General features: G+C 36.8%; 2 protein-coding genes across 2 annotated transcripts in view; one reads left to right on the top strand and one right to left on the bottom strand.

Annotated features, from left to right (window-relative positions):
* Positions 1-124: 124 nt before the first annotated feature.
* snx8a (sorting nexin 8a) lies at positions 125-13500 on the bottom strand. Its single transcript, XM_052552714.1, has 13 exons — positions 13333-13500; positions 12276-12403; positions 11955-12084; positions 10549-10739; positions 7927-8047; positions 7468-7604; positions 7271-7351; positions 6984-7144; positions 6228-6357; positions 6092-6160; positions 3880-4029; positions 2002-2151; positions 125-1868 (listed from the first exon to the last, which is right to left on the bottom strand). Exons 1-13 carry the CDS (start codon positions 13352-13354, stop codon positions 1779-1781), a joined length of 1560 nt encoding a protein of 519 aa, XP_052408674.1. The 5' UTR covers positions 13355-13500; the 3' UTR covers positions 125-1778.
* Positions 13501-15454: 1954 nt separating this feature from the next.
* Positions 15455-24485, top strand: part of LOC127952438 (protein tweety homolog 3-like) — a 59088-nt gene continuing 50057 nt past the window's right edge. Inside the window, exon 1 of the mRNA XM_052550882.1 lies at positions 15455-16485. Coding sequence (XP_052406842.1) covers positions 16360-16485 — 126 coding nt within the window. The 5' untranslated portion in view covers positions 15455-16359. The remainder of the gene's footprint in view (positions 16486-24485) is intronic.

Raw genomic sequence — 24485 nt, forward strand, 5'->3', positions numbered from 1 at the left:
ATGTCTGTCTGTTATAGTGGAAATAAACAACTGCAAGTAGTACAGAATGAATGTAACCTAATTCTCAAACCATTTGCCCTCTGTGCCTGTAGGTGGCAGGATTGAATACATATTGGAGAACAACAACTTTTTTGCATTTCTTTAATGCTTTACCTTGTTCAAACATGTACAATTGATAATAATAAGCTCTGCTAAATTCAGTTAAATACAAGTTCATCTGTAAAGCGCTTTTTCCTAAAGGGGTTTCTAGAATGTTTAACAATTAAGACAATAATATGCATGATGCATGCACTATCGATCAATAGCATCTATACAGCTTTATGGTGAATTGAAAGTACATCGTATTTTCTTCAGACACATATTTTGAAGTATAGTTTACATGATAGCTTACTAGCAATGTGAGAATTTTAGACCTTCAAGACTTATTGCATGAAAACAGGTCTGAAGCAGATAGATCAGCTAATAATAACTAGTTTATGCCTCATTGAAGTTACTACTTAAGACTCAGAAGCCAGGCTCAGGCTTAACAACTAACAAAACAAACTAAAAAACCCTTTCACGATTTTCAGAACTGTTAGACACCTAGTGGTCAACATTTGAAGTGGATAAAAAAAACATTTGAAGTTAAATCAACGTTGTCCGAAGAAAAGAATGCATTTTGGCTTTCGGTCCCTGTTGATAAAACCCAGCATATGCCGGTAAGGTATGTTTTGGAGCTGGAATGGTTTGAGCTGGTCCACATGACCAGCTAAGGACCATCTTAAACCAGCTCAAACCCAGCTTCAATATATACCTAACCGGCATAGGCTGTTTTTTTTTTTTTTTTTTTTTTTTTTCAACAGGGGCTTTAGGACAACTTTGATGAAGGGTTTTGATCCACTTTAAATGGTGACTAGTGTAGTTTGAAAGTGTTCGCTTGTATACACTACTGTTCAAGAGTTTGAATACCTCACAGTAATTCTCTGCAAGACTGAAAGTTTTCCTGCTCAAGAAACATTCCTTGTCATTGTTGGACACAATTGTGCGGATTAATATTTTCCAGGATATTTTGATGAACAGTGAGTACCAAAAGAACAGCTTTCATTTGAAATGGTATTCTTTTGTAACACTTTAAATGTTACTTCAGCTGAATTCACTGTGCTCTTGCTGAATAAAAGTATTCATTGTTTCTAACTCCACACTTTTGAATGGTTCCTACAAATAAAGATAAAATGTGAAAAAGCTGCAAGCACAAAGAGTACGAGTCTAAAGAATCGACAATAGACAATCGGACAGAAAAATCTGTCAGTTGAAACCACAAACAAGGAAGAATATGTTGCCTCCGCAACTAATAACATCATTTCTGCACATTTCCTGTGTTTGCTAAGAATATTCAACTGACCACCGCTCTGGCTTGCTGCTGGCTATTAGCTTCTCAGTTCAGTTCTCTATATTGCACTAAAACAGTAGAAAGGTTATCTTTCATGAGTTACACGGTTTTGCAACAATGCAACATTTTAAAACAACAACATCAGCTTTGCACACGTGTAGATTAAACATTAATACAGTGTTGTAGCATCTTGCTGCATTTCCTCAACTTATTCTCTACATCATAAGGTGTTTATTTTAGGCGTCAGTTAGTTCAAACTGTAGGAAATTAAGGGCCCTTTTCACCAGACAGATTTTAGGAACTGCCACACAACACATTCACACACAAGCAGTTCCCCATAACTCCCGAATAGATCCTGCTATTCAAAACAGGCCAGGGTTCGTTCGATTCTGAGAACACAGAGGGGAGGCTATTTTGGGCTGAGGGGTGGAGACTGTCCGTTCCCGTCCCCAAAAAGACTTTTAAGCTTGGAATGAAGATCCTGCCACACCTCGCCCATCTAGAGCAGAGCAAAACAAGGCACAACAGCAAATATTACAAGGCTTTGTTTGAATCAAAATAATACGAACTAACTTTGGCACGAATCAAAATGAATAGCTTTGACACAGAGATGGATTAAAAGATAAGCTTGCCTCTTTATGTCCCAGCACCTGTGAGTTCACAAATGCCCCCAGGATGTGAGACGTGATGGGCAGGTATGTGAATATGAGCTGGCTCTCCTGGTGCAGGCAGAACAGGGAGAAGTAGTTGCGCAGCTCCATGGCCTGGATGGCGTTTTCTTGCTGCCGTTGAGTCAGAGATCATAGTGAGGTTACGGCGCGGTCACATCTTCCCACCCTAACCTTCATCATCATTATCATCATCATTATCACAATGAGCCACCCAGCAGTTAAAAACCACTGGATCGTGATATGCTTGTTGAAGGTTAGACAGAGATTGTATGTGCCTCACATGATTTGGCATTGCATCAATATCACTTAAGAATGAGGGAGGGTTTCTCTTGTCCTCCAGATGGCCAGGGCCTTTATGTTGATTTATGACTAAATGAAATTGATCAATCAAATTGTTAAATGAGAAGGTAAAATGAACATGCAAACTGGCTGCTCAAATGATCAATTAAATGCATTAATGAAAGTCTGGTCAGTGTATAACGTTTATAGACTTAACCAAATGAAATGGGTTGCTAGGAATTTTTTGGGTGGCTTATAAAATATCCTCAGTGCGTGTGATGCAATGAATGTACATTAGTGGCATTAATTAATAATTAATAATAAATAAAAATAATTTTTTGAAAGACATCTCTTTTTCTCACCTAGGTTGAATCAGAAATGTAGTAAAAAAAAGTAATATTGTGGAATATTATTAATTTTTTTTTTTTTTAAATAACTATGTTTAATCTCATTTCCTTCCTGTGATTGGTACTCCAGTCATCAGTCTCACATGATCCTTCCTTAATATTTTTGTGAGAAACAGTAATGCATTTTGATGAACAGAAAGTTTAAAAGAACAGCCTTAATTTGAAATCGGAAGCTTTTTAACAATATAAATGTCTTTCCTGTCACTTTTGATCAATGTACTTCATCCTTGCTGAATAAGGGAGATTTACTTAACAGGGTAAATTAGCGTGAGAGCACGATTTCATACAAGCGCCGATGATGAGGGAAAATTCTGAGGGTGATTTACTGAAAATGGCCACATTAAAAAACACAGCTGCAACATTTAATTTCCTTAATGACCAGCACAATCTACCAAGAGAAGCGCAGAACACTGTCTGCTTTAAGATATGCTTTTCTTTGCATTAAATAATGCAGCAAATATCAGTAAACTGACGAGTGTGAACCACGCTGTGTGATTCATTTAAATACTCTCCTCCCACAAATGTACTGTTCGAAAGGGAAACTCCTGCAAATGCATATTCAATAGTCGCAAAAATAATAAACGGTCCACTCCTTTTCAGTGCTAATTTCCCACTGCGTGTCTTTAGGAAATCCTGACAGTAGGTTTTTTAACGCCAAATGAGGGTTTGCGCTGACACAAGCTGAAAATAAATCTGGCCCTATAAGTGTTCATTTCTTAATTAAAATAAGAAATACAAATCTTACTCAGACCACATAGTAGTGTATTACCAATATAATCCAATTCTGAAAAATATAAGTTAAATAGCAGCCTTTAACAGCCTCTCTAGACCCCAGTTTGAAAACCCAGGCATAAACAAGATAAGATTAAAAAATAAAAAAAGAGAGAGAGCTACTACTACCTCTCCAAAGAGGCAGAGATCTTAGTTCAGATGCCTGTGGAATCCCCAGAGGGATTTAGAGGATACAAGTGTTGCTCAAGGGCTTTGGTTTCAAGCCCTTCAGTTCAATTTCACCAACTAAATTAAAAGGATTTATCAGCGCCCCTCAAGCTACTGGTCCCCACATTTCCCCTCTGGTGATTCTGCTGTAGCTCTGTGTGTGTGTGTGTGTGTGTGTGTGCGTGTGTGTGTGTGTGTCTGTGTGTGGTCTGACCTGGACGATGCGGGACTCCAGCTGTTCGACAGAAACCTGTTCTTTTGGCTGCACCGTGGCACTCAGCATTTGTCTTTTCATGACACCGTACTTCTGCAGCACGCGGTGGTGTTCGTGCAAGACCCCTTTCTCATGTCGTTCACACAAGTCCTGTATGACACAAAACATACACACTCAAAAAATGTTGTGCCATGGCTGAGTGGTAACTTACATGCACTTTGAGCTTTGGTGCTCATGTGGTAACACATGGTTTTAATTAAGCTTGCAACACAAGTCTCCCTAGTCCTCTCTAGATAAACAGTGGATGAAAACAGCTAAATTACAACTTGTTTGCTATATTCCAAGACTTCTGAAACAATGTCAAAAAAAAAAAAAAAAGTATCTCAAGGTGATGAAGTGTCTTATTAATGCTGTATTTATTTGACCAAAAGTACAATAAAAACATTAATTCTGTGGAATATTACTGCATTATCTTAACAGCCCTAAAAAGTTCAAAAGTTTCAATTTATTTCCTCTAAATGGGCAAAAATTAGAGGTGGGCATAGATAAAATTTTTTAATCTAGATTAATCTCACTGTGATCTGAAATTAATCTAGATTAATCTAGATTAAAATGGCTCATTCGAATTCTGCCGACGGCATTCAGAATATGTGTGTTACCCAAATAAAATTGACAAACAGTAAGTCTTTGAGAAGGGGTTTATCAAGCTAGATGGTGCATTAGAAATGTTCATCTCCTGTTTCCAAAATGCATCACAAACTGCTTGAAAAAGCTGTAAACTAATTCCACATTGCACAAGGTGCGAACAACCATACGCCTGTTTCACACGTACTCCGTCTGCAGTGCAGCCATGCACCCGTGTTAACGGATTCCAGTTGCGTTCCAGGAGCGAACGCGCCTGTGTGGGGACCCGGTGAAGGTTGTACCAGTGGGCCCTGTTTGAAATTGTTTAATTTGTATGTTCGTTTTTTTTTATTTGTGCTATTTACACAATGTTTAAGTTTTTTTCAAGTTTGTAGGTGTCAAGGTACAGAAACTAAATAATTAAATGTAAAAAAGCACTGGATAGTCTTCAATGTAAAAATGAAATATACAATCAAACCTACATTTATTCAGACACCTTCAACATTTGTCACATTATTACAGTTTTGTTAAATATATCAAAAAATATATCTGGTGTCGGAATAATTTTTGGTTTGACTGTTAAAACTACAAAGTAATTCAGTCAAGAGCAGCGAGTGATTTTCATTTTAATTTTCTTGGATTAACATTACAGCAGCCAGTAGCTAAATTAGGCGCGGTCCCTTTAAGAGACCATGAACGCATCCAATATAATACACATTTTTGTTTGTTCAAACTGCGATTTTGTATTTGTTCGTTCAGGTGCAGGAGGGACTTCGAGGAGAACTTCGCAGAAGAGAGCTCGGTTCAGTGTCGCTGTCTGTGATACACGTCTCTCTCTCTCTCTCTCTCTCCGCACCGAACACAGCACGCGAGTAACCAGCTACTCTGTTCAGCTTTTCCGCGTCTTGTGTTTGGATGCTTTAATGTTTAAATCCACAAGCGGTAAGACTTAAAAACATGTGAAAAAGATAAGCTTTCGTGATGATGCGCAGCAGTGGCCCGTCAACTGTCCTGAGCATCTTTTTAGGCTGGCCTCAGCCAGTGTGTTATATAAAATATCAAGGTGAAAGTCATCATAGCTTGCTTAGTTTAGACCCAGCTCCCAACCCAACTTTGAGAATAGATTAACGGCACCCTTATCACCCGATAAGAGTCTCGCATTAACTCAGCACGTTAACGCCGATAACGACCCACCACTAGCAAAAATACAAAGAAAAAGTTTCAGCTGTGGCTACAAAGAACATTATTTAGTGTATTTAGTGTAATGCAATTTGTTTATGTGGTTTAAGAATCAAAAAACATTACTTTCCACATAATGTACATTATCGTTTCTCTTCCAAGCCCTGCCTTTCTAAAACGCATAGTCTTTTACAAAGCTCATTGTTCTGAAAAGCGAGGCGTGCTGTGATTGGCCAGCAATCCAGTGTGTTGTGATTGGCCGAATACCTCAAGTGTGTGACGGAAATGTTATGCCCCTTACCATACTGTGATGTCGTGTGTCCCGGCACGACAAGACAAAACGCATTACAAGGAAAGGAAAAATTTTAAATTGCATGATATGACCCTTTTAAAGCACATTAATACTCACCCTGTACGACTGCAGCAAGTCCAGGAACAGATTAAGTTTTTCCACCACATAATCCTCCTCTCTTCTGCCCTGTATTAAATAAATAAATGAAATTCCTCTGTAGCAGTTCACGTGGTATGTGTGGGCGGCACAGTACCTGCTGGGCAGCTTTCTCAGACAGAAGTGAGAACTCAACAGAAAGCCCTTTGACCGAGCGTCTCAGAGTAGCCCAAGGACTCTTGCAGGATGCCAGGATAGGCACAGGTGACTCGTCTGACCCCAAAGAACTGGAGCGGAGAGAGACCGAAAGCTGAAATCTATGGCAGGTAGTCATAAACCACTGAAAAAGTCTGGTATTTTCCACCTACTCAAACAGTGAATGTTACTGTACTGTACCATTGTACATAAGAGATCATGTACAGACAAATAATCACCATCAAAAAATAAAGGTTGATTGATAGACTTTCATTTAAGATTTATTTATTTTGCTGCAAGGAGTGATGTGGGTAGTTAAGGGGGAAAATCAGAGTATTGAAACTGAAATATGTATAAATAAATGTGAATAATAGCATTATTTAAGTCCCAGTGCTTGTGGGTAGATAAAATGATGTGTTAAAGTAAAGAAAAAAAAAACTTTTATATATAACTAAAATTAATATAAATTATTTACAACATGATTTTAATCACATAAATTATTTATATATCTAACAGTACTGGGGATAGAAAAAAACTTGTTAGCACAAGCGTAATATTTTATAGTTAAAAATCTACAGCTGCCTTTATATTTTAAACATTCAAAACTTTTTCTACGTTCTATTCATACTTAGATGACCTCAGATCCCAGGTTGTTAAGAGCCACTGGTTTATGAGATACCACAAAGATTGAGAAACAGCCCTCAGGATGAGGTGGTACCTGAGCTCCTTCCCAAACATCAGCAGATCTGTGGCGTTCTCCCTCGAGCGCTCGGCCATCCTCTCTGCCCGGTCCCGTAACTTTTGAAGACTGCTATGGATATTTTTGATGAGCTCTCTGCTGGATGAAAACTGACTCTGGATATCTGCTGGGAGGTAATCCTGTGTGAAAAATCACAATACAGACAAGCAGTATTAATTACCAATTACTGCAATAAAAGAGAATATTATGACATTCAAACATAAACATATATTTAACATGTGAAGTAAAATAAAACTGAATCAAACCTTGGCCTGCGTTGCATATTTGCATGTCATGAACTCATCACCCAATTTTTTGCACGCATCTCTAAGCTTAGTTTGGACATCCTGTGGGGTATAAATATTGAAATCTGGAATGTCCATTAAGAACAAATATAATAAAAATGCAATCCCATTTATCTAGAAAATTCAAATCAAGTTCAGGGTTAGCAAAAAATCCACACCGAGCCACTGAAGGTGAGGAATGTTTTCACAAGCTCATCCTCGGAAAAAACAGGGTGGCGTGCCACAAGATTCAGAAACCTGTCCAGAGCTCTTCTCCGCCCTTCAATGAACTCTCGCTCTGACATGGAGGTCAGGACTGCAGCGGGGCCAAAGAACAGAGAAAAGATTAAACTTTCCCAGAAACAACAAAACAGTCCTTACATTAATAAAACACAGCAAGGAACTTTCTGGTACTCAGTTACTATGGAAGTACGAGTTGCTGAAGTCTGCAGAAAAACAGAAGTTTACTTTTTTTAGCCTTGGCAGGGTTATGATTGCTTGTCTGGTGCATTCCCAAAAAGCACTGAATGTCACACCACAGTCTAAATGGGAAATGCACAAGACTATAATCTACAGGTTTGATTACAATTCTTTCACATGCTGAGATTTTACAGTGAATAAATAATTCAACTTCTTACCTCCTTTCAATGCCCTTTTGGGAGGAAGCTCCGGCACGACTCTGTAAGCGTACCTCTGAAGCAGGAGCTCATGGAAGACGTCAAAATCACTGTATCTCCGATAGACGGATACTGTAAAACGCTGCAAAAAGGGCACATAGTAGATAAACTATCAGTGATATGTTTAAATATTACAACAGTGACTGATGCATGACTCAGCAGCAACTCGAGTGTCTTTTTGGTCCAATTTTGCACTGAAGAGTTTTTTTTTTTTGTACTATTGCTTTTAAATTAATATTTTTGTGCCAAATACAGTTTTAACCCTCTCATACTTTGCAAAGTCAAGCTATTTTATCACAACTGATAAAGGAAAACAATTCCTCAAAATATGAACCAAACTCACTGGTACTTAAAAAAAATAAAATAAATAATAATAATAATAGTAATAGATAATAGTAATTATTATTATCAAAAGATAATACTACTACTATTTCTACTACTATACTAACAATATACGGTGCACTACGGTTTGACGAGCTGCTGGGTTCATGAATATTAATCACATTGTCTGCGCTCGCTCAAACTGATCTTCTGAATTCAAAACAGGGACAGTAATAGATGAGCACCAGTCAATGAGATGTCAAACAGTCAATGGTCCTGACATTTTTTCCTATCCATCAGATTTTTCTACCAGGGTTTATTGCGCCTGCGCACATCAATACTGAATCCTTTTTTTCATGCCGAACAACAATATTTAATGCATCTTCTTTACTGTAAGGGTAGGTTTAGGGTTGGTGTAGGTGTAGACTTTAATAAAACAAAATCGAATTATTTATTGTTGATTACCTGTAGCTGTATCCCTTCTAGCTACAACCACGAGTATTACACATAATTACTGTATTTGGATTACTGTAAAGGTAGTTTTAGGGTTGGGGTAGGCGTAGGCGTTAATAAACCATAACTTTACAGATAGCATTTTTCATTGTCGAATTGTAGCACCATCTGTTTTAACTGGAGGTAGCAAAGTCTGACAGGGTAGGACAAAATCGACAGAACACCGGAATATCTTCTGCTTGTTCTTAAAAGCTGAATAATTCTAAATGAACGCCGTTATTTTGACAGGAAAATGCAACAAAGAATATAGTCTACATGTAGTGCCACAATTCAGCGTGGTATGTAAAACTCTCTCTTTACATGTGTGAGAAACAGTGACGGCGAGACATGCACCATCACACTAAGGTTTACGATGCATCAATTACAGGTACGCTGCACATCCATTGAGATGAACTGAAAAAGTACAGATCGCTTGACATAGAGTGAATCTCTGAAGTGCTCAGTAAGAGTCTTCAGCGAGTGAAAATATGCCTGTGCTTAACTTATAATAGCCTCTAAGACACACTTGTGAGTAAAAAATAAGAATTGATTAGCCAGTGGCTAACGATAGACAGCATATGCGAGTTATTTACTCGTAATGTAGAGGGTTGTGACATTTATCTTGAGCTGTCTACATGTGAGTTAATCATTTGAGACAGACACTAAAGCTAAAGTGAGCCATTTAACAGCTACGTATGGAGAGAAGTACTTTTTGTTTGTGCACCATGACACAGCAACAATGACTCAACTAATGCTGGGTGGGTACACACAAAAAGATTTATACATATTATAAGATTTTCAAAATGTGATAGACCACAAACAGGAGGATAAAAAATCCTAGATTTAACCATTTTGCTCCTATAGTGTGTGGTGTGCAATGATGTGACAAAGACAGCACACCACACACGAGCAGACTTTCAACCAGAGTCTCGACTGTGAACACAGGAAATCTCGCAAAATCTCGCGAGACTTCAGAATAAGCATGGCGGACGATATGCAGAAAGAAATTGCAATGATAGTGTTTAAACATTAACATTCGTGCTGTTGCCACATATCAACAAGCTGATCCCCCACCTCTGCGGTCCACATCAATTTTACTTTGTGCTGCGCCATGACTGTTTCCGTCTTCCATCATCTCGCTTTCTGATTTGATATTGTTTCGTTTCACATGATAATTTCCAGAGCGTGCACGCGTTTGTCTTTGGGGTTCCCCCCACACATCAGGATTTTTGATCATAAATATTAAACATGTTGAATATTTATGTTTCGCGATCGGGCGGCTCCGACGTTCTACCGATCAGGTTCGGACACTCTTAACACACCTCACACCAAGAGGCCATCTGATAAGATAATCTGTAGAACCATCAAGATAATTGGGACATAGCTAGGATTGTCGGAAGGGGGGGAAAAAATCGGCCCCAAATCAGCCCGATTATATTTTGTTGAAAACAAGAGTTTTTCACTGGAAAAAGCAGTTTTATAGATATTGGACTCATATTTTGCCAGAAGCAATGGTTTGAAGATAAAAACTTGATGCATTAGTTGTGGATTATTGTCATGTCTTTTTCAGCTGTTTTGACTCTCATTCAGATGGCACCAATTCACTGCAGAGGATCCATTAGTGAGCAAGTTTAAGTTTGCTAAATTACTCCAAATTGTTTCTGTGAAGAAACAAACTCCTTTACATCTTGAATAACTTGAGTGTGGGTGAATTATTAGCAAATTTGTACTTTTGGGATGAAGTTTAATGCCGCCTCTAAAGTCACTCACCTCACTGGTGACCTGATACTCCACGTGTTTAAGAAATAGCCCCTTCTTCTCGGGAATGAGCTGAACTTTGATGGTGTCCTTCTTCAACAGCTCTCCCAGAGTCAAAGACAAGATCAAAGGACTCTCCTGAACCGTCTGCATCTTCAGACTCTGAAGCTCCTTCGGCTCTCCCAGCTGAGGCTTCGGGAACTCTTTAAACGTGACATATAATGGTGACTTTAATGTATTTCAAGAGGTGCGACACTCAGAGGTGACTGACCAAACATTATGTGTGGGTGATCACAGTATCAGTGTTGAAGGAAAAAACTCATTTTGAGAAAACAGCCTTTAAAAATATGTATTGTAATGTAAATCTATTGACACAAATAGATAAAGTGCTATAAAAGAAACACTTAACAGTGTCTTTCGGATGTTTTCCTTCCACTTGTTTGAAAAAGCACTTTATGAATAACAAAAAAGCCCAAAAATCTCAAAATTGACAGGAGCTTGAAAAAACTGTGTTTTTGCCTGCAGTGTCTCACCTTAATTATTTTAAATTAGATGAAGAAGATTGCTTTTTTCTTTCCATCTCTGTTCAATGAGAGTTTCATGACAGCAAATAAATAACAGAATTACAGAGAAGTCACAAGGAATGACAAAGAACAAGATAAAAACAATAAAATGTTGAGCTGTGTTTTTCTCTGAATTTCTGTGGTCTGTGTTTACAATTTAAAACTGAAAATGGGAAAAAACTACTTGACCCAGCAAAACTTTGCCTCAGCAGATTGAACACAGGACCTTTGCTTTTGTTTGGTGGAATGCTAAAAATTTGGTCATTCCTAAGAGAGATATGCACTTGGCATGCAGTTTGTGGGATACTTGGTCTTGCTTAGAGGAAAAAACAGGAAACGTCACTTTTAAAGTGCACGGTCAACTGTCCTACTGGCAACACCTGAAATAACACAAGAGGCCTGTATTGAAGAAAAACTAACTCTTCAGAGCTTTGATATGAATCTTTTATATGAATCATATGTGAAGAAAAACACTCAAATACACCATCGCACAACCTGTCCAACAAAATCATAGACCTGAGGAATGTAAATAATACATGCATACTGTATAAAACAGGGTGAGAACACTTTAGGATTCTAAAATGCACATTTTTCTCTTAAAGATGTAAAAAAAAAAAAAAAAAAAAAAGTCATAAAAAATCTTCACGTATTAAGCTCCGCTCTTCAAATCACTGCAAACAGATGGTGACACTGAAATGCCGCTGGAATGCAATTCATTTGGGACAGGATGTAAGAGCAATTTAACATCACAGGACGTAAACAAAAGACTTAACTGGGGTTACTGACTTAAAATGACATTTGATGGTGCTACACATTTATCACAGTCAGCTGAGGAACAGATATGCTTATGCTTACCTTGTATGAAATTCTCCAGCAGTTTGGTACTAGGTGGTTTTCCTTGTTGTGCAAGAGCAATTAGAGCCAAGCCTTTATACAGCGAGACTTTACTTATGAATCCATCACCACTGTTTACATGTTCGGCTATCTAAAATGCAGATGAGATACCTTTCAGCCTTTGTAGAATAAGTTCCACAAGAAAACCCAACAAAACCATAACATTTCCACATCTAGCCACACATAATGCCATTAAACAAAGCTTGTGAGACGTAATTGAGCTAACTATCAGCTACAGTCTTTCTAGCCAATAATGACACGTAATCTTAGTGCAAGTCTCACCTGGTTTTGAACGGTGATGGAGAGAGATGTTCTGCTGAGAACTCTCTGGAATACACTGATGGGCACTCGTTCATCAGTTCTGGAGCAGATGGCTTGATGTACTTCACGATAGTACAAAGGGACAGATCCTAAAAGACAATAAGAGCTTATGCTGACATAACAAAATGATTGACTTGGAATGGGTGACTGGGAGCATTTCAACTGTGTTACAAGTGAACACACTGAATTAATCTTTTTTTTATAAGCCGATTGCTTCACCACTGTCAGAATATTGTAGTTGCATAATACCTTTGTATTTTACATTGAAGAGTTCAGTAAGTTCTTGTTAGACAAAAACAATGCAAACACAACATAACTTAATAAAAATAACATTAAACACAAATGCCATCGCAAGCATATAGTAAATTAAATAATTTAATAGAAATACATCTGAAAATTCCAGAGCTGTTTGGAAATGGATTGGCTTTTGTAACTTCGCATCCAATGGCTTCGGACAAAATGTAAATATTCGCAGGGGAAATTATTTGATTGGTTTAAATCAGACTATGAAAAATGACAACATTCAACCTATAAGCATGGATGCAACTGACTGCATGAATAATCAATATAATTTACCATTCTACTCTACGCAACCCCTTCACAAATCGTTAAAATGGTGTCAGAGATTTTAAATATTTAGAATATGTATAGCATATATATATTATGGACATATCCTATTTAAAACTTTAACCATATGTGAGGTGTCAGTCTGGAAAACCTGAATTAACAGGTAACGTTAGCCTGTAGTCACTAAACAGGTGAAACCAGTGAAGCAGCAACTAATAATAAACATTTAGCTACACGAGAACGTAAAGTGCGTCAAGTTATTAAAGTGAGTCTAGTGGTCACTCGAGATATTTTAAAACACCATCAGAGAAGGTTTAGAACTTTCAGAAGTCGAGAAAAGGAATTCGCAGACCAACGCCAGCACAAAAGTTACATAAATGAATCCCACGGAAAAACATAATCTGAAACCGTAAAATATTTAGCTTAAATACCTTTAATTTCTATTCCTTACCTTCATTGATATCCGCTGCCATAGTTGAGATGTCATGTGAGTGCGATCATGGCACTTCCATGTGATTTCCTGCAGAAAAGAGCAGCAGGAATGTCCCTCTCCTGAAAGTTGTAGTGATGTGGAGACACGTGTGACAGGGGGTGGAGCCTCAGGTTCAACAGGCTCTTTGAGGACAAACGCGTCTTTATATTACATTAAAGACTGATTTTATATGGTTAGAATGTTTTCTAGAAGGTAATTCACTCAGAGATGTGATCTGTTGGTTAATATAACTTACAAGACATTACAACAACAACAACAACAACATCAACAAAAACATACTAAACTCGCATGTTATATTTTTTATGATATGTTTTGCCGAGAGAATAATGACCATGCATGAGGGGAAGAAAAATGTTTTGTCTATGAAACCCCCTGATCACTTTCCACTGTTCCTCTTTTAGCCAAAATAATTTTCTGTTGAAGTCAAAACAACACATCCTGGACTTGTCCAATTTTTAGTTTGGGGAACTGAAAATAATAGTCATGAAGTGTTTATTAGCTATAAAGTATCGAGATCAAATTCTATGTAAAAAGAAATAATAAAAAAAAAATTATCTGATCAAGAAAAGTTTATGATATATGAATTCATCAGTGAATACATGATTTTATATATATATATATATATATATATATATATATATATATATATATATATATATATATATATATATATATATATATTCTCATGTATTCACTGATTCATTAAAATATCATTCCTTGAGACCTAAATACTTTTTATTCCTATTCATGTTGCATTAACATTTCCAGTAAGGTGTGAACTGCTCAGCATATTGCTGACTGATTACCATATTAGCTCTGTGAAGCTTAAATGCCAAACATCAAAATGACTTACACATGTTAGCTCATGCAAATGTATTAATGCCAATGCCGGTGGAATGAAACTGAAAAGGCATGTTGTTCATTACGAAATCTGCTAGTCTAGACAGGAACCAGTTTTTGGTTATGGCTCTAAAATTATGCCAATGTGTAAGTTCTTTCACAAAGTAAGTTAAGCAGTTTTGTGAGACAGTATTTATCCTGCCAAATTTAAGAGATGTATATAAAATAGTTTATATGTTCTCAGTTGATTTATATGTTTCTCCATCCTGGCATTTATCTTTATGTATATTCATTATTTGGTGAATTGCATGTTCTATTCAGCGTAATAGCAGAAAGCACCACACAGTTTTGAGTTTCATTAAGACTTGTTTTGAGAAAGTGTGTTGACTATCTTGCAGACATACAGACAGAATTTAGATAATCATTTATAGTACCTTGAATGGGTAACAAACCAGCAAACCCAAACTTGCTTAGGTTTGAATTCCTTAAGCTCTTGGTTAAAGTGAATGTTTGCTGTAGTTTCTACCTGACCACATGCATTAAGGGGCTCAGGTTCAATTTGATAAAAAAATACACAGGTCTTTCTTTAAAGCCAAAATCTAGTTGAATTTTGTGAAAAAATTCGGCTTGGCTGAAAAGTGGGCATTCATTTTTAATTCCCCAAAAATGCTTTCAACATAATGTTGTATCAGTGTAATTTTTTCCATCTACTTAATTTGTTTTAGCCTAGTAAATTGTGTTTTTAAAGTCTCAATTCAATCTGAAAATTAATTTAAAAGTGTTTAAAAGGTGTAAAAAACTTCATACTTCAATGGAGTATGTTTACATTTCAACCTAAAAAAAACAGTACATTTGATTTGATTTGATTTTTTAATAAATTTAATAAATTAACGTTATATTTTTATGAACAACTATGTAACAATATCAATCATTTTAAGCCATAGAATTCTATGTTACCCCAAAACATTGTGCCTAATATGAAAAATCATCACATTTTTACCTATAAAATAAATACAACTCATTTGATTTCATTTTTATTTAATTTAATAAATAATGTAATTCTCATACATTACATTTATATGTTATTAAGTGATACATTTTCCAGTTGTCATAAATCATATTTTAAATCATGCTACCTTTAATAAAAATGTAAGGAATATGTGTAAAAAAAAAAAAAAAGACCATTTTCAAAAAGACCATTTATATTAATGAATACATACGCAATAGTTGTGTCGTATGTGTAGTAGTGTGTCTGAGCACTAGATGTCAGCATTCTCAACAGTTGTGTCGTGGCCTGATAAGACTCCACTATCTCAGCGTGAGTTTGTTTCGGTGGCACCGGGCTCGTCGCTTGAATATTGCTTCACTCACTAACTCACACACACTGCATTAGAGTTCAGCTCACCGAGTTTTGTCGACGGGGAGGAGTCGCGTAGCGTCCACTAACCCACACACGGACATCACGACTTCACAAATACCTTCCCCGGTCATTTAGGACTAATAAGGACAAAAGGACGGAGGAGTTCCACCGTGGGAATGACGGAGCCGCAGACAAACGCTTGGCACTAATCTCGGCCAATGACTGACACATAAAGCAAGGGAGATACATCTTATAACTGGCTGGCGCTGAGAGCAGCCTGGGGACTGAGGCTTGGCTCTCGAAAGGATTCAGCTCTGAATGCTCGCATATCTCAGGTTTTATTGTGTGCATGCGTGTAGTTTTAATGTAGCTATCCAAACAATAGACAGTCTGAAGAGGGGAAGTAGGAGCTTGTAATACACGCTTTTCTCGTGTTTGCCAGCCAGACGGTGGGCATAGGAAAGCCGAAGTCCTGTTTTATACTACTGGACACTTCTGAAGCGGTTTAAATAATTAGCTCTTTACCGATCCACGTTGAATAATTAAACCCCTCGTTTTACTTAACAATTAGCTTTCGGTTTCTCTCCAAGGGACTTGTATGCGCTTGTTAGTCTATTTTAGCTCCATATCACCACGGATGAAGGACGATAGATGTGCTTTTTCCAGGGAAGAGCAGCTTTATGTGTGACTTTATAGTCTCTAATGATATTGTTTAAGCACTGACAGAAGTTTTAAACCTCCTGCTTTAGTTTCTCTCGGCTCGGAGTGTTATTGTCATAAAGATTATGGCAGCCGTTGTGAATTACTCTCCTCCCTGGTGGGTTAACCTTCTTCACAGACTGCCTCACTTTAATCTGCAATTTGAACAAACCAGCAGTGATTTTCGACCCGAGGACTCCTCATACCAACAGGTAAGGCCATGTATTACAGTAACAATGCTACTGTTAGCAACATGTGTAGATGAATTGCTGTTTAATATCTCACACACACACACACACAGTGCTGTTATTCTGCATATAGGCACAGCTGTAGACTAGTAGTAGCAGCCATGCTGATATTCAGTATATAACATGTCAGCGGTTTGCTTGAATTAAGTGATTTAATTTGAGACATGTATTGATCCAATTAGTTCATGTATTTCTTCTCAACCAACTAAATTAGTTACAAAAGTAGCCAAAGCATCAAGAGTTGCTTGTCAGTTTTTGCCTTGCAAAGCTGGACTGGAGTATCCTATATGACTGGAACAAAGCAATTTTCCTCCTTTTGGTCAAGGAGTTCTACAATCATTCCAGATTGGAATTATGGGGACATTCCATATGCTTAATGTGGCTTAAAGGGATAGTTCACCCAAAAATTTTAATTCTGTCATGAATTACATCACCCCTATGTCGTTCCAAACACGCAAGACCTTCATTCATCTTCAGAACACAAATTAAGACATTTTTGATGAAATCCGAGTGCTTTCTGACCTTGCATAGACAGCAACAGAACTACCACAGTCAAGGTCCAGAAAATTAGTATGGACATCAAGCTATGATAATACTTTTTGTGTGCAAAGAAAACAATAATAATGACTTTATACAACAATTTCTTCTCTTCCTTTCTTGTCTTCCATGTCAGTCTTTGATGCGCGTTCATTAAAGTTCCACAATGTGCAAAAACTATTCCTGTAGCTTCATAAAATATCTGATGAATAACTGATGTCACATGGACTATTTTAATGATGTCTGTACTACGTATCTGTGCCTTGAACTTGTTTCAGTTGCGTTGCTGTCTTTGCAGGTTCAGAAAGCTTTTTTTTTTAACATTTTTATGTTCTAAAACAACGACCAGCAGAAGACTTGGTTCTTGCCATAAACATTATCCACTAGGGCGGGGCAATAATTTGCTAACGATAATAATCACTCATTTGAATCATGCCACACGGACTGTTTATCCACTCGGATCGAAGTTCAAACTGCCATGTGGGACAAGCTTATTAGAGCAGATTGGTTTTTCTCGGTCGCACAAACTTTAAACAGCTCTGTGAGATCCGGTGTGAAGCGCTTGAATTCAGCGATAAACACAAATGAATCTGTGATTTAAACTAGTTTAAAGCCAAAATGAAGAAACACTGTGTGCAACGAGACAGTCAGAAGGCTTTTCAATCTACACATCGCCATCATTTACCATGGATTTACTGTAGTAACACTAGCTTCACCATGGTATTGTGGCAGAAATTTGGGATATTCACACTGTATTTTATTACAGGAGAAATGGTATATAATTGTAGTATGTGTTTGTTATGAAGCTATAGCATGTGCATTTATACTGAATGTTTTTAGACTACTGTTTTTCATACAAATAGGCTACCTGAAAACAGTTATATTTTTACCATGGTATTGAGCTACATGCGTGTTTTTAACTGTGTTTATCATGATTTAAATGTATGCTACTATGGGAGACCAATGCTTAATTAAAAAATGTATAAATAAAAACTTGATCAGAATCAATTTAACCATATAATTTTTACAGATGTTACTGATTTTGATAATGAACAAAAATTAACTACTGCATCCTAACTCATTCTTCTATCAAATATGCATTTCTAAGAGACAAAAGGTGATTATTATTATTATTATTATTATTAATCAGGCAACCGAAACCCGTTTCTTGATTTGAAACAAAATCACTCATTAGAACATGCAGAAACTAGGCAATTATTATTTTTTATTTATAGGTATTTGTTGATGGTCTGATTTCTACAAATTTAACTTGGAACAAAAATCTGGCTTTAAACTTGAAAGAAAGATTTGACATTTATTGTGATAATTCTCTATAGACGGTTTCAACGTCAACAACATAAACAAACGTTACTGCGCATGTGTGCTTTTGTGGCCCTGACTTAACTTCCGGTAGACTTCCAAATAGAATCAATAACAACAGCCAAGTCCCTCTAGAGTATAGCTGATATATATTGTGATAATATTTTTGGCCACATCGCCCAGTCCTATCCACTACTAAAGACAATGGCACTCTAATCCAAGTAGCAAGACGAGATTTTTACATAAATGTTTTCTACTTAGAAAACCATTATAATGAAAATGCTTAACATGGCTTAATGGGCTTAATGTTCTTAGCAATTGATATTAAAAGAACAAAATCAGCACACATTCGTAATAAAAAATGCTCTGTAGAACGTGCAAACATACTTTTGTAAATGCCAGCTGCCCTGAAGGACCAAACCCATATACCTCTTTGTCTAAGGAGTTAAAGCACTAGAACAAGCCGTTCATTTTAGTTCAATAGTTAGTAGGAGCTTATCTCTTAAAGTGATTATGCAGTGATTATATTTGTTTTATGTGCACATTTCTTTGTGCCATAAAATGGCAGTAACTATAATTCCATCATTATTATGAATTCATTATTGTTATTAAGCCTTGGATCTCTCTAATGCTGAACACACCCATGCGTGGCTAGTGAAGGTAGAAAGTAGGCTTCTGAGCACCCTTTCAACTACTTGGCTGTAGTCTTTCATCATAGAGACAACAGATGGCCTAAAGACAAGCCAGCAGTGCCATAAGCCTGGTGACAATACCTCTAATCAAAGCTCCTTAAATCAAGTTCGGCCTTCACTGTTGTTCGCTTTATGGAGTGTTGGGTCAAACCAGCTGGTAATTAGGAACACACATGTAAAGAAGTCGTAATTGTGCTTGACCACCACCATAAACCCAAGCAAATGGCAAGTCTTAAATGACAGATTTGGTTATTTGAATAAAATTGAGAATTCGTGTAGCACAATATAGTTCCAGAACTGTAGGAACATAATTATAATATTTTTTTGCACCTATAATGGGGTTATTCGAGGTTGTCTGTGCATATATAATGATTTGATTGTCTTGTATATGGTCCGTGTATTGGATCAAGGTGCCAGTTTTACCTTTTGTTTATCGACTAAATATCACCCCAACACTATTTAATGAATTTCAACAAAATGTAATGCTGTATAAGTTCAAATGATGATGAGAATCACTTATTTTTCTGCTAGAAGTTTAGAGGAACTATCAAGGCAAAAGTGAGTGGATTAATTTAGAAACAGCAGTCGCAAGCTTTAATGCTCATTGCCTGCTGGTCTTCTAGCATATAGTTGCTGGAAATCATGCAGGCACAGAGATGTAAAAGTTGCTGGAGAAAGCAGCTGAGATGGAGAGCAGAGGTGAAGGCAGAGAATTCAGTGCTTCCGGGTCATAAAGCCCAGGATAGATTGTCAGCTGTTTGAAAACGTTTTTCTGGGGATTTTCCGAAGCATCAGCACTGGAAGAATGTCTTAAAACAGCATGGCAGAAACAAGCTAAAGCACACGAGGAAGCAATTCTCTGTTTTTACAGTTGTGTTAAGGGTTCTAACTCCCTCTTGTCAGATGCCATTGACATCAGGTGCATATAGAATTACAGACAACTGTACTTGAAATGTCTAGATGCTCCTCTGCATGGTTGGAGGGGAAGGCCTGAGTCCAAAACAAGTTTTTACTAGTAATCGACCGATATATCACCACAGCATTTTTATTTGGCTTTTTTTATATATATATATCGGCATCAGCCGATAAACACATCAGCCAAGAAGAAAAAAACTTGAGTCGGGACTTCTATTTTGACGGCGCTGACACATTCTCCCTCTTGTTCGTCGTCGTTAACAGTTCTGTCTTATACGGACAGAAGTCCATCTAATAATCCGATAGAATGGTTAAACAAAGGAATTAATGTATACAAAAGGTATTATAATGATTGTTTTGGTTATTAGTAATAGGCAAGCATTATAATACTTTGTCGTTTGTCATCAGTATTAAGCAAATACGCATTTATATCATTTAAACACATCTTTGAATGACTAATGAATATTTAATATCAGAAATCTTGCAAACTAAGTTGAATCCAGCTGTGAGATCTTGTGAAGTGTTTGTGTGTCCAGCAGATTGCGTGTTCAAATTATGCTGTGTTTTATGCATTTGCCCACTACCTTATTCATGTAATTTTCTCTGTGTGCTGTATGTAAAATGTGTTTTACTCTGGCTTTATTTAAAAAAATATAATAATAATTGGATTCCCAATGTACACAAACTTCCCAGAATATGGAGTGCCCTATAGGTTACAGTGTTTACTTCCATTTTAATTATATTTTTATTAAATATTTATTTATTTTTGAAAAATACAATGTATGTTTATTTTACACATTTATTATTTTAATCCATTGTCAAATGATTTAACATTTCTTAAATATTAAAATTTGTACAAAAATGCTTTCCAACCTCGACATTGAGTGTAAAAAAAAAAAACAATATTGGTTGCACACTACTCTGAAGATTGAAGTAATGGCTGCTAAAATATCAGCTTTGCTTTCACAGGAAAAAATATATATTAAACATATTCAAACAGAAAACATGTTTTAAATTGTATTTCACAATAGTACTGTTTTTGCTGTATTTTGATCAAATACATTCTGCCTGACTGGTCATTTATGTCAGTCATACTGCCATTTCCAATCTAAATGGACACAGTCAGGATATGGTAACAAAAGTTTGCTTTATCATTTGCTAAATTATTCCAGTTTTATCATTACATCAATTATAATAATTCCCCAGGTAAAATCTAGGTTAGGGTATCAGGCTACAGGGTAATAACAGGGTAATCATGCAATAGAACAACAAGTATACTTCACCGCTCTTGTTTACTAGACATAAGCCTTGGTAATTAGATCACCTTAGCTAACACACGCTTCTGAGCAGTCAGTCTGTCCTCAAAACCAGGGATTGTTCATGACAGTCGACCAGCTGATGCATAGAAAGATGAAAATATCAAGACCCCTGTGTTTTGCACGTCTCTACTAGAAATTGTTTCAAAATGGTTGAATTCAAGACGTCTGCGTTGAATCTGGAGAACATGTCCATTACGTCACTGCTGCTTTACATTTCTGTGTGATGGAGAAATTATTTCCAAAAATCAAGACAACCCAGTCCCTGCGGGGAAATGCTAAAGCGATCTAATTTTAGAAGCATGATTAAGCCTCATGCTGTATAGCCTGTGAAAACCACTTATCCACAATCTACAATGTCCACTATTCACAGTGGCGCGTCAAGAAAAATGAATCTTTTGTGAGGTCTTCTGAATCTTTCACTGAGACAGTTCAGAAATAGACATTGAGGGTTGTGCCGACTTGTAACAGACCTGTGGACATTTATGAACAGACACATACTGATGATAAACGAATAAACCAAGACTTTCTTCACTGATGACTATTCACATTAAGTAGCAGATGATGAACCATGAACCTCTTTTCTAGTCAATGTCACCAATAGACTAAACCGTTGTTGGATGATTAGACAGCCATCACGACCCATTGCTAATATGTGACCCTGGACAACAAAACCAGTCATATGGGTTTTTTTAAATCAGGATTTTTTTTTTTTGTAGGTTGTCCAAATGAAGTCCTTAGCAATGCATATTACTAATAAAAAATAAGTTTTTATATATCTATGGTAGGAACTTTACAAAATATCTTCATGGAACATGATTTTTATCTAATATATTAATTATTTGTGGCATAAAAGAAAAATCTATAATTTTGACCCATAGAATGTATTGTTAGATATTGCTACAAATATACCCCAGTGACTTTAGTACTAGTTTTGTGCTCCATGTGTGTAAAAATTATGTATACAACTTGAAAGGGCCACTGAAATAGCTTAAATGAATCAGTCATAACTAGCCGAATCGAAGTCCAACTCAAACCCAAAACCATTCACTGCAACAATGGGAAACGTGAGGCAGGATCTCATCTGAGACATATGAAGTGTGAATGATGATGATGACGATGGCTGATATGACATCTCAGGATGAGGAAATGTGTTACTTGGTGCCAGCACCATCTGGGAGAATGGCCAGTAAGCACTCTTGAAATGATTAATCAGTGCTTAAATAGCCTCATTTACCAAGAATGGCAGATCTTGCCAGAACTGCATAGCTGACAACCTCTGATAATGTGTTTGGAGAACGTGATTAACAGCCTTTGCGTCCATGAGATCATCTCAGTGTACTGGCAGAAAGCTGTGGCTTTATATAAATACACAACGCAACTGAATAATCAACCCTAGTAGAAAATGGCAGAAGAAACGAGAGGTTTGCATGTCTACTAAATCCATCTACTTTCTTGGTTTCAAACAAGAAAAACGAGCTGCAAACAAGAAGAAACATCACATTAGCCAGTGTGGGGCGTTACTGCCAAAAACAGCATTAAACGTTGTATCTACTTCCTGTAGCTCAGAGTGCTTGCAATACCAAGGTCATAGTTTTGACTCTCAGGGAATCCATTAATTGAAAAAACGTGTACTTTAAATACACTTCAAGTCGCTTTGGATAAAAGCACCTGATAATGCATTAAAGTCTACTTAAATCTAACACAATCTACACATTTTCAACAGACTTCCCACCAGTTAAAGATATGAAATACAGCTGGCATTTGCCAACTCGGAGTGCTTGTGTTTTCCTGTGAGAACTTGTGCCAAGGAGGTCACCGCAATTACCGAGATTTCAATCCTGCCATGTTTCTCCTTTTGCTGCTAACAGGAAAAGACCCAGACTCAGCTTTTCTAAACAGACGGTGATCTACAGCAGATTATCTCAATGGATCTGCTCTTTCCATACGCTGATTCAGGACGCGGCGTAGCGAGAGACCCCTTTGAGCGATAGCACTGCCCAAGAACAACAGCAGCATTTCAAACAAGATCACTGCGCTGAAGTGCTGCTGGCTGTAGGCCATCCGAATGGTATTTGCTAAAAATGCACCACCCTTTATCCTGTCATGTTTCAGAGAAAGGAAGTTTTAGCCAAACATGGAATCTCACTGTGCTCCACTTAGCAATGACAAACAAGCTATGCCATTTACTGTTTAGTTTATTTAAAACAATTTAAATTAAAATATAAAAATCTGCATGAAATTACACTAGGAAAAAAATGGAGTAGAATCTATTTTTCAGAATGAAAGTTGTTTTAAAGAAATGGTATTTTCAAGTTTGAAAAATCTGCACCAAAACAATCAACCGTTGAGTTGTTATTCAGCTTTATCAAGTGACTGAATTGTTTGTCGGCTTAATTCTCATTTTAGAGCCATGCATCTATGAAAGGGCTTGATTCTCTGATAGGAGACTGTGGTTCTTTGAATGAATGTGGCAAAGCAATCAAACACACAAGCCGTTTCATTCAGTCTGGCAGAGACTGAAGCACAAGACCATCTAAACAACCCAGGAAAAGAGTCTAGAATAGATCAGCCTGAACCTTTGAGCGAATGTTGCTGCTTCAGGAAACGACACGGAAAATGTCACACCTGCCACAGGAAATAACACACTTTTTTTTGCATCCAAAATAGAAATTCAAACTACAGGTTTAAAATCTAGACCAATTAGTTTCCAAAAAAAGCATCATGTGTGTGGGGTGGTATAGTGGTGGGTAACAGAAACCATGAAAAGGTGCAGGTGTTTATTCCTGATTCAGTTCATGCAGCCATATGTGAACATGACAATCACTCTCAGATTGTTTTGCAAGAGAATGTAAAAAATAACGACACGACTTGTGATCTATTGACATTATAAACAAAAGTAAACATGCTTGAGATATTTAAATCAGTTTTGACCTAGTGCAGTGACAGTATAAAAACCAGTCTCCCTTTTTTTAAAATAAATAAATCTTATATAACTGCCTTTTATAGGAAATATATATATATATATATATATATATATATATATATATAAAATAAAAAACAAACAAGCATCTCAAAGACCGAGATATATAGCTTATAGCTTAAAATGTACATGTTGATATACCAAAGCATTTAATTTTCCTCAGGGAGCCATATAGCCTCCACTTTATCATGGAAAAAAGCT

Source organism: Carassius gibelio, chromosome B3 (genome assembly GCF_023724105.1).
Source record: "Carassius gibelio isolate Cgi1373 ecotype wild population from Czech Republic chromosome B3, carGib1.2-hapl.c, whole genome shotgun sequence".
Lineage (NCBI taxonomy): Eukaryota > Metazoa > Chordata > Actinopteri > Cypriniformes > Cyprinidae > Carassius > Carassius gibelio.

Excerpts from the sequence above, each read along its gene's own strand:
- snx8a (XM_052552714.1), bottom strand. The coding sequence starts at position 13,354 with ATGGCAGCGGATATCAATGAAG. Across the intron at positions 7,145-7,270 it reads AATATGCAACGCAGGCCAAG|GATTACCTCCCAGCAGATAT; the intron begins GTTTGATTCAGT and ends TTTTTCACACAG. Across the intron at positions 6,161-6,227 it reads CTGAGAAAGCTGCCCAGCAG|GGCAGAAGAGAGGAGGATTA; the intron begins GTACTGTGCCGC and ends TATTTAATACAG.